This window comes from Ptychodera flava, chromosome 16 (assembly GCF_041260155.1).
Source record: "Ptychodera flava strain L36383 chromosome 16, AS_Pfla_20210202, whole genome shotgun sequence".
Classification (NCBI taxonomy): Eukaryota; Metazoa; Hemichordata; class Enteropneusta; family Ptychoderidae; genus Ptychodera; species Ptychodera flava.
Genome location: NC_091943.1, coordinates 29,087,226 through 29,098,268, shown reverse-complemented (window position 1 = coordinate 29,098,268; position 11,043 = coordinate 29,087,226). Strand labels below are relative to the sequence as shown.

Below are 11,043 nucleotides of genomic sequence, written 5' to 3'. Positions count from 1 at the left end.
TAAATTTTAAATGTGAATAAAAATGTTCAGTTTTTCCCTGAGCTATTGTGTTTGGTTCCCATGTTTAGGTTGTTTTGTTTTAAAATAAATAACTGTTCATAAGATTATGTTTTTGTTATTTTATTTGATCAAATGAGTGAAATGTGTTGTCTCCATGCAAAAGGTTTTCTGAATGAAAGTTTAGCCCAGCCTCTTGCTTATAAAAAAAATATTTGTTTTTAGCTGTGCTGTCAGTAACGCGGAGCTTATCTGATAGGGTAGTTGTCCGTCGTCGTCATCTGTCGTCCATCCATTCTCCATCAGCAATGGTCTTCTTCTCTGAAACCGTTTCAGATTGCTTTGAAACTTGGCCTGTAGGTTCACAGGATTCACCTCACTCAAGTTTGCTCAAATTGTGGAGAAATTTGCATCTCTTAATTTTTGTGTAATTTTCCTCTATCTGATGATAAAATTTCAGAGTTTCTTGCACTGATTTTATGCAGTTTCCCATAGGCTACCTTGCCGATATTGTAGCAGTTTTTGTAAAATTTGCATCGTTATCCTTTTTGGGTAATTAATCATTGCAAATTTTTTGACAATCACAATGATTGTCTGGACAGTTAAACTGTGGTTGAATATGAATGTCACTTCTCACATTGATGTCATCATCTCAGTTCTCTTAAATATCACAGCAGAGCTATATCGGCCGTTAGGTCACTTGTCTTTTAAGTAAGTCAACACACATACATGGTTGCAGCAGGTTCCCAAACAACTTACCAATTTACCAAAACTTTGAGTGAATCCAAATCTGAGACTGTCCTGTAGCAGACACTATAACTCCTGACAATCATATATCAAGAAACATGTTTATTAATAATGATACTATTTTGAAAATTTAAAATACAGTGAAGTATGACCATATAAAATTATTTCAAGTTATACACCAAAAAGTAAAGATAATATTTCTCTGTTGTTGGACATTACACAGTAAAATCTTTTCATTTTACACATCAAAAAGATGCTCTCATTTTGACGAATTGGCAAATTTGAATTACAATCTATTTCAACCTCTAATTATTTTCACTGGTTGAAACAAACAGGTTTTTACAGTACTTGTTCATTTGAAAGATACATTTCAAGTGTTGGTGGCTGCAGATCAAAAAATGTTGAAGTCTCACTACCATACAGACAAGTGTGACAATTAGTTAGAATGGTTGCTACAAGAAAGTACATGGCAACAGGCTGTAGGTACAGTTTTTGATTCTTCTTAAAATCAAGAAATGCAAACAAAGTGATTATCTTTGCAAAGCCCCATTCTACACATACACGTACTTCAGACATGGACCGATTGAAAATCTGCTGCTGGGGTGTTAGGTGTGCTCCTTTGAATGGGCCCATTAACTCGGGTCGGAGTGGATAAGCAGGGTCCCCGTAAACACACATCATTAGGCCATCATTTTGAAGCTGCTCTAGTTTTGGAAGTACTTCACTCTCTCCAAGCATGAAGGCATCATGACGGCTCCCTTCTATAGGTCCAAACATGTGGGCAATGAGGCCATTTGGAGCTTGAATGGACTGAAATTGAATGGAAAAATATTGTCAACTTGTTTAGAAAGTGAGATACTGATAAGAAGACAAAACACATTTTTTTCTTACATGGAATTCTTAACATTTGAAGAAACACTTGAATTATTCAGACATGAAAATTCGTTGAACAATTTAATTGACACCTTTCCAAACCAATAAATTTTTTTCAAGAGTAAATTTGAAATTTTTAGTGGGAAGGCTAATTATGAGTGAGTTTGTAAATGATCCCTTGGACTTAACAGTAATTAGCTCAAATTTCTTGTATAAAATTAATATATAACGTGTGTAAGGTCTCCTTAAGGAACACAGCTTGCTCTCTTTTCCAATAGAAACCTGTGAAATGAATATGATTCACACATGAAAAGACTATGCCTCCTAAAAAAGAAGATTGCTAGCTAAGTGAAAAACATGATATCCTTACTTGGAATTTAAGACAGTGAGTTCGCTTATGCCCAGAGAACACAACACCTTGGCCACTTGTTGGTCTTGAAATTGATCTGGCAGTTCCATCGATGAGCCCCAACAATTATCTAGTGTAGCCCCCTTGTTATGAACTGCTTCAGCAAATGTCACCAGATCAAGCCACACTAAATTCAGAGATGTCAAAAGATGACCAAATTCTTCATAGATATGTTCTACAATCTGTATAAAAGTAAAACACCCAAAGCACATTTGAGATAGGTAGCGCAAGTTATAAAAATGCAATTGTTTTAAATACATATCTGCATGTGACTGTGACTATGAAATCTCATCAGTTTTATAGACTGTTATTTGTTCCCTGCATCTGATTTTTATCAAAGTATGGTTTGCCCATAAGCCTCATGTGGGTTTCACTTTCTGTGTACCAGTATATAAAATTAAAATTATTTACCGTGTTGAAAATAATGCTCAACTCTGGTTCATCCCTCTGAAAAAATGTGACTAAATCACACCAACGGTTTGGGTAGGCTAGTCTGCGTAGAAGTATGAGCAGAGCTTCCATACTTGTTGCAGCAGTTCCATTGTATCCTACAATTTTTTCTTGGAGAGAGAGTCCATCATGCAACCGGGTAAGGTCTGGTTTTGCAAATCTGGAAGTTGAGTAATAAAATTTGTTCTATAAGAGGAGAATTTTGCTGAGTGCTATAGAAACAATTAAATATATAAATGTTTTTATAATAATCAATAAATAAAATAGACAAAGATAACATGAAATAAAAATTAGTTGAACAAAAGACAGTTCCATATAGATGCAGGTATTTGCATTAAGGCATGAGATCTACATTACCTGAAAAATTCAAAGCACTCATCATCCGAAAATTGATCGAGGTTCACTGGTGTATTTTCAAGATTTCTTCCGCTTGAGAATGTATCAGTTAACAGCATATCCAAGTCACTATCATCTTCCTCACAAACCAAAAGTGCGTCAACGATTTCTTCTCGTCTGCGTGTACAATTTTAACAGGTTAGAGGCAAATGTGAATGTTGTAGCCCGTGGATGCAGTCGAGGCTGCCACTGTAGTTATGGCAAGGGACAGATCACCTACACACGTGAACACTACGCTAAATTCAAAAGAAATTATTTTTTTCTTTCTAACTTTCTGGTTACTTGATTTTCATGATACAACTGCTCGTCGTCAACATAATTTTTTTGACTCGCTCGTCTTCAACAGCTGTGTTGCTACATCATACATGTAGGAACTACACCTATTTTATTTCCTCGTTGTTATTTTCAAGTGATTTTGCCTTGCCTCGAGTTTATTCATCTCATAGGTTTTTTTCCGGTTTAAAATTTTCTCATAAAAACAAAATATGCAATAAAATGTGTAATTCAAAGCCTACATACCTTCTCCGAGCCGCAGCCATCCTTTAGTCTACTTGTAATGTTTACCAACAAAAAGCATACAAAGTATGCTGTAACACTAGAGATGATTGGATAAAAGTAAACTTCCGCGCCAATCAGATTCATTTTTACAGCTTGCAAGTTTCCTCGATGTCAAAGGTCACGTTATACTCTTAAAGGGGAAGTTCACCAAGGATGATTTTTACATATGTGCTAGCTTTGTGGTCACTTAACCCGGAAAAGCTATTTTCGCCATTTATAACTTGCACGGTTTTTACAAAAACCGATAGAAATAGTACAGGAAGTTGCCCATGTAATTTGAATCATGGGAAAAAAGCGCCAAGCTTGGAGCTTGCATCATGTGATATGGAAGGCACCATTTTCCCATGGGTATGGCATTGTCCACTCACCCATGCTTAAACCAGGCTGTGCGTATTTACATAACTTTTGTTTATACTGAGTATCCTTGCATAAACGGTGAATCACTTATAATAAACTGTCCACTGTCAGATTTTGTGTTGCTGTTTACTACTGTATTACTGTGAGTGGACAATGTGGGGGCCATACCCATCCGAAGATGGTCCCTTCCATATCACATGATGCAAGCTCCAAGCTTGGGGCTTTTTCCCATGATTCAAATTACATGGGCATTTTCCTGTACTATTTTTATCATTTTCGTAGAAAATCGGGCGAGTTATAAATGGTGAAATAGCTTTTCTGGGGTAAATGACCACAGAGCTACCACATATGTAAAAATCATCCTTGGTGAACTTCCCCTTTAATCGCTTTACCGCACACGTAGCGCGAACGCAACGGTGTAGGCGTTCTCCGTTTTATGTTCACGCTACGTACGCACATCTTAACCTCTCTATTTGGCGGGCCGCCAACGCCAGGGAGATCTCTATTCATACCGCTCAGGCAATCGGCTCCTAGTACAACATTCAATTCAGGCATCTCAATGAGGAAGTATATTTTTAAGCGGAGTTACTAACTGCAGCGGCACCTCATGACCATTTTAAACAACGGACGCACATTCGTGTGAAATCATTGTCTTTGAAACGTAAACCTCGCGGTTACAATACTATAATTCATAGCAAGATCGTCCGATCAGCCACTGCATGGCGGTCTGCGTAAAGTTGCACCTGATAACAATTTTCAAGCCGCAGTGGTCGTAGGTGTGCAATTTAACATTTCGGTAAGACATAACTTTTGTCAGGTGAGTATTGTATATACTTTTCATTACAATAGAAAACTTTTATTATGTTGATTAGGCGGTATATATAAAGTACAGTTTATCGAGGCACTTACCGAGTGATGCTGTACATGACTGGTTACTTTGGGCCAAAACACTCGCGCATAAAAACCGCTCGGATGATTAGTAGACACCCTACACAAACGCAACAGCATGACATTTAGTATGTGACTATGTTGACACTTAAAACAATCTTAAAAATATACTAAAAATACACTGGTGTTAGTAGCCTCCTGTGGCAATGCAGCAAACTTTGAGTTTGGGCTGTGAACGAACACTTAATACCAACTCTGTTTCATCAACAAAGATCTGGTGTTCACCTGGATTCTTCATTAAAAGGCGTCGTTTTCGAATCCCTAAACTCGAGTGGATCTTTATACAAACTTTCAATCATTTGGTATTCTTATGCGGACACAACATACTTGGAGGGCCTGATGCATTTCAACAGTCTGCTTGTTAGCGTTCACAATGGATGATAGAATTTGTCTAACGGGGCAAGTTTTTTATAAGCTTTATCTTTGAGCAAATTGACTAATTTTGCTCAACTTCCAAAAGACAACAAAGGATTGATGTTGGAATCGCTGCAAGGAACTCATAACTTACTTCGCTTCACTCATGACAGCTGACAAGCTCATGAGCTGTAATGAGTGTGCGTGACGGCTCCGGCGTCATTGTTGTGGTGTCCTTACTTGAACTTTGCTTCTCGTAGATATAACAGGATCCAGCGTTGACCAACATCGCTCAAACTATAGACAGTAGAGGGCAGAACTACTGTATATGCTCAAACGCACAAATAGTTTAGCTTAGATAGCAACTTTCAGAGTTGAATACTGCGATGACGAATGGGATATCTGAATAGCAATTTGAACATCATTAATATCACCTTCGATCTATATGACACAATATCCGTTAAAGGCTAATCACAAAGTTACCACCTTGCGAGCAAATGAAATCAAGATATGTGTCTCTTCTTTTTTTCAGCTTTTTTACATTTCTCACTGTGCCTTAGCCATAGGAGAGTATGGTATTGTACGACTTGTATGATTCAAGTCTCTCGATTGAAGACTGAACAATCGTATACATACAGGAGAAGCGAGAAATTCATGTCACGTAAAATACGTTGTGTACTAGACTTGCTCCAAGTTTGTGGGCATGTAAACATCAAAATAGAACAAATCGAAGGAAAAAACTCCGGCAGACTGTCACGCTATATGTGGTAGGCTGGAGCTTAGATCGCGGGTGAACGCCTTGGCCAGTCATTTACTGTTGCCGAGAAAAGCCAGGCGACGAGGGACCAGTCTCGTTATTTACCAGAAAACATCCAGACTTGCGTCGCCCAATAAAACTGAAGAATGGTTAAACCGCAGTATAGGCATGCATTGCGTGATTGTATAAACACTTCTGAAAGGGTATTCCCCGGCCCGATTTAGAAACACCGCCGGAGCCGTTGATTGAGATACAGCCTGAGTGTACACTCCCACTCGCTACTCTCGGCACATTGCCAACACAATATTTCCGCCGGAGTAACCTGAGTATTTCCTCTCAATTAGAAAGCAGCACCACAGGGGCTGTCTACATGTCCGTCCCCAGGGGTGGGTAGTTTGTTTCGTTATATCGCTAATAAAGATATATTCTACCAACCTTTGGTGTTTCGGTCTTAACTTAGCACTGCCCTTGACAATCTTGCGTATACGTTTTATCAACATGCTGCGTCTATTATCTGATGAGTTTGAGTGCCTAATTAGCCAAAGTAATCAAGGGTAAATTACTAATCTGTGGACGCTCTCACCAGATTATCACCGGATTAAATTTGACAAAGTCAATAACGAACGCACCAGCAAGGTATACTGAAGACATGTCCGTCCCCAGGGTGGGTAGTTGTTTCGTTATATCGCTAATAAAGATATATTCTACCAACCTTTGGTGTTTCGGTCTTAACTTAGCACTGCCCTTGACAATCTTGCGTATACGTTTTATCAACATGCTGCGTCTATTATCTGATGAGTTTGAGTGCCTAATTAGCCAAAGTAATCAAGGGTAAATTACTAATCTGTGGACGCTCTCACCAGATTATCACCGGATTAAATTTGACAAAGTCAATAACGAACGCACCAGCAAGGTATAACTGAAGAAAGGGCTGAAACTCTCAAAAGCCGTGTTCACAGAAATCTACTTTACAATAACATTTCCTAATTTTTCGAACGTCAACAGTTTTCTGACATGTTTAAACGGGGACAGGCCAATTTATGCCTTCGTCGGTTGCTTCTTTGAGCTGTAGGACGCTAATCGAAGCGGTGGAGTCAGTGTCCCGATGTGGTCCGTCAGACCGGAAGCCGGAACTAAAACCTTTAACCTTAGAAATGTTTAGTTTAAGCCCACATGATCGATAGAGGTAAACAAATTAGCCAACATGCTTTGGGATCGAGGGTCAAGCTCATCGGTGTTTATAAACACGGACATGACAATCTATGTATTTTTGACTACAGCCGGTCATCGTTTGCGGGAAGAAACTCGCCGCTTGTAAACATAAAGACTGACTAGTCGGCAAAAGTATTTTCATGCCTTATATATGCTTATTCGTTTCCATACGAGATGAAAGCTGCAAAGACACATTGGAAGCATAGTAATACTCAACCAGGTTGATCTATACGTTGGGGAGATATTGATGTCACAGTCTTGTCGAACGAAAACGGGGATGTTTAAGGGACAACATCAAAAGTTCAATATAATAAATCTAACTTAATTGCTTAAGTTTGGCCTCAGACCCCCCCACCCCCCCTTCTAACTTAACTGACCTAAAATTGAAAAACATTGCGGACTCATACCCTGTACTAATTCTTTCAAACGACATACCAATGTACCATTGAATTAAATAAAATTGAAAACCATTATAAAGTAACAAAAATACAGGTGACTGGATCGGTTCTAGCGTACAAAAATCAGCCTTGAAATCGTAAAATTTGCCATAAAGACGTTAAATCGTTTTTGACTGCACAGAAATTAATTTGGCCAAAAACCCCCACCCCCAAACTTAAGCAATTAAGTTTTTTTTCAAACATCGATCTTTTGACGTCGCCCCTAAGCCATAGCAAAGACGATAAATCAGTCAGCTGAATAAAACGAATTTTTTTGGACACCATATCTTTTTATGTCAGTTTTTGAACCCGCGTGAAACCCTGCGTAACAATGTAATAACTATACAAAACCTTTTGGACATATCTTTTTATGTCAACGTTTGGACACGCTTTAGAAAAGCATGATATAGCATACTGTATATGTCTGACTGTCGGGGAAACACTTCTTGCGCCGCTGTCGGACTCAGTCGCGCGATCACGGTGTCTTTCCCCGTCTTTCCCTCGCACATTCGCTTTACCAAAAATGTGTTTTTGTATAAAAACCGCAGCTTTACAGTTAAGGATGTTAGACTTCGAAGTTTATGCAATCCATCATCATATGGCCACTGGCTCGCCTTTACATGTTATGTGGGACTTTGCTCGGAGTTCACTACAATTTGACGTAGGCGTCGTTGACTGATAGAATGGAATAACAGAGATGTGTACATCGGACACAAATGCGAATGCACTGGTTTTTTTTTCGCCTCCGTCGGACTCAGTCGCTGTGTCTTTCCCTTGTACGTCAGCTTTCTCGAAAATGTGTTTTGTATAAAAACAACTTTACAGTGAAGGATGTGATCCCTCGAAGTTAGTAATACACTTGTCGATTTGATATGCGAAGACACACTGACGACCAGTTATTTATTAGTTCTCAAACCTGGTGAAAATCATTCCGCGACACTAATCGATTATATGTCTTTTGGAGAATGTCCTAAGAACCTGACATGACCCTTGTTTGATGCGTTAGGTAGTTGAGTATAAGGATTGATAAAATAATGTATCAAAATATACACAGATTCACGCGACTGCACTATCATATTCTTGGCAGCTCAATGACGCTTATTGCCGAGAGGGCGAGAGTCTCAGACCAAAGGGAGCATAAGCAGTATGCAGTACATTGCATGATGCTTTCCATGCAAAATCCCATATGTGGCCCAAAATCCGGCTTTGACTAATGTTCTCGTCCTGTTTCCGAGCATAACTTTCGAGCTGCGTAGCTAGTAATGTTGAGGTCAAGATATCTGAATCGTTCGTGTTCGAAATACTTCTTGATTTGCAGAGAGAACACTCGACCTTCTTGTTTGTGTAACTTAGCACATGGGGTCAATTGAAAAATTCAAAGCAAAATACCGCGGTGTATAACATTTGCAAGCACGTAGTCACCAACCCACAACACTACTGCTGCAGAGCACATGATCGGTCGTATGTAAAACATGTCTTTTGTTATTTGAAAAAAAGACTAATACAAAAGTGTACGTATTGCAAGAACGCAGTTGATAAACTGGACAAGTTGAAGGCGAGCTCGAACGTCGAGTTAATAAAGTCTTTTCTGTTCTTGTTCTCGACTAACACGGAATTTTTCAATATACCCGTGAAGTCTGATTCAGTTCGATGCGGTGTTAGACACGTCGACCAACGTGGTTTTTGCCGGGCCAGCATGCAGGAAGAGTATAAACACATCTCCGATACGTTACCAAGGTGTGTTGAACACATACCACGCATTCCTGGGAGGTCCTCCTTTCCGACCTGTTCGTTTACAAATGAATATTCAAGTTTGTTTTGCCTTCAGTTTGTTTATGAATACATGAATATAAAGTGTCCACTAGTTTTACGGACCACCTCTGGACACGGCTTTTGAGAGTTTCAGCCCTTTCTTCAGTTATACCTTGCTGGTGCGTTCGTTATTGACTTTGTCATATTTAATCCGGTGATAATCTGGTGAGAGCGTCCACAGATTAGTAATTTACCCTTGATTACTTTGGCTAATTAGGCACTCAAACTCATCAGATAATAGACGCAGCATGTTGATAAAACGTATACGCAAGATTGTCAAGGGCAGTGCTAAGTTAAGACCGAAACACCAAAGGTTGGTAGAATATATCTTTATTAGCGATATAACGAAAAACCTACCCACCCCTGGGGACGGACATGTAGACAGCCCCCTGTGGCAGCACCGAGCAAGGCGTGCTCAGCCACAGAGGAGCTATACCATACGTGAGCGACGCATCGACGCATCGACACCGTTGTATTGGATCCGGACTGCACTGTCTACATGCGATTTACTGAGTTGAAATGCTAGCAAGCGTTAGGACATGTAAGGTAAGGAAAGCGATGATATGGGTCTTCAATACGCTATGTACAGGAATCTTGTCCCGTTATCCACGGTTAACGACAAACAATGCTAGAAACGGCACAAGTAAGCTTATATGGTGCTAGTACAGCTTTACAATTGTCTTCACTTATTCATGCATTCGTGCTTTTGAGTTGCAGTACAACTTTTGTCGTTTGGAGTCATGATGTGCCGTTTTTAGTTTTGTCACCAGACTATGTTAATATGTGACTTTAACTTATTCTTCTGTTATGCCATTCAACCTACGACTCGCCAGCCGGCTGAGCAAATCCGCTATCCCGCGGCCGAGCAGTTTATATCCCCGTCCGTTCTTTACTAGAGATATTATTGAATATGCAAATGTTACTGATAAACCTTTTATTGTAATAAGTCTGGACCAAACAAAAGCTTTTGACAGGCTAAACAGAGACTTTCTTGTTCAAGTCCTTGACAAATTCAACTTTGGCACTGACTTCATCAAATGGAAAAAAATCTTAATAACATTACTACATGCAAAATTAAGTGCAATGACTTTCTCGCAGTATTCAACTTAATAAGGATGTGAGACAAGGGTGCCCCTCATCACTATTACTGTATTATGGCAGCTGAAGTGCTAGCCGAAATTATTCGTAAAGATGGCAGTACAGCAGGATTTATACTACCAGACAAACAGGAGGAAAAATTAAGAGTTATGCAGATGATACGACTCTATACTTGAGAAATGTAGAAAGCATTACACAGTCGTTGAAAATGTTTAACAAATATGAAAAAGCAACAGGTGCAAAACTGAACAAGAAGAAATCCAAAGGTTTATGGGCTGGGAGTTTTAAAACCGCACTGATTCAGTGGAAGGGATCGTTTTTTTCAAACAAGGTTTTACAGATCTTGGGAGTTGGGTTTTAAACAGTAACATATGTAGAGTGATGGAAAAATTTACGAATTGCCTTAGGGACCGTTCAGTTTTTACGGCCTGGGGGGGGCGGCAAAATCTTGTCGCCGGTGTTCAAAAAAATATAGACCCCCTGCATTTTTCGCGAAAAAATGATGACCCCCCCTTTGTCAGACGAAAAAATTTAAAATTTTGATGACCCCCCCCCCCCGCGGAAAAATAACCAAAACCCATATGTCAAATTTACCCGTACGGTTTGCATTTGAACTCCGGTACGCGGCGCACTTTATT

At 39.4% G+C, this 11,043-nt stretch overlaps 1 protein-coding gene across 1 annotated transcript; it reads right to left on the bottom strand.

Moving 5' to 3' along the window:
• Positions 1 to 1,066: 1,066 nt before the first annotated feature.
• LOC139115013 (uncharacterized) lies at positions 1,067 to 3,411 on the bottom strand. Its single transcript, XM_070676922.1, has 5 exons — positions 3,392 to 3,411; positions 2,834 to 2,989; positions 2,438 to 2,636; positions 1,988 to 2,208; positions 1,067 to 1,554 (listed from the first exon to the last, which is right to left on the bottom strand). The coding sequence occupies exons 1-5, from the start codon at positions 3,409 to 3,411 to the stop codon at positions 1,506 to 1,508; spliced, it is 645 nt and encodes a 214-aa protein (XP_070533023.1). The 3' UTR covers positions 1,067 to 1,505.
• Between the last annotated feature and the right edge of the window lie 7,632 nt (positions 3,412 to 11,043).

Excerpts from the sequence above, each read along its gene's own strand:
- LOC139115013 (XM_070676922.1), bottom strand. The coding sequence starts at position 3,411 with ATGGCTGCGGCTCGGAGAAG. Across the intron at positions 2,990-3,391 it reads ATGGCTGCGGCTCGGAGAAG|ACGAGAAGAAATCGTTGACG; the intron begins GTATGTAGGCTT and ends TTGTACACGCAG. Across the intron at positions 1,555-1,987 it reads CTCACTGTCTTAAATTCCAA|TCCATTCAAGCTCCAAATGG; the intron begins GTAAGGATATCA and ends ATTCAATTTCAG.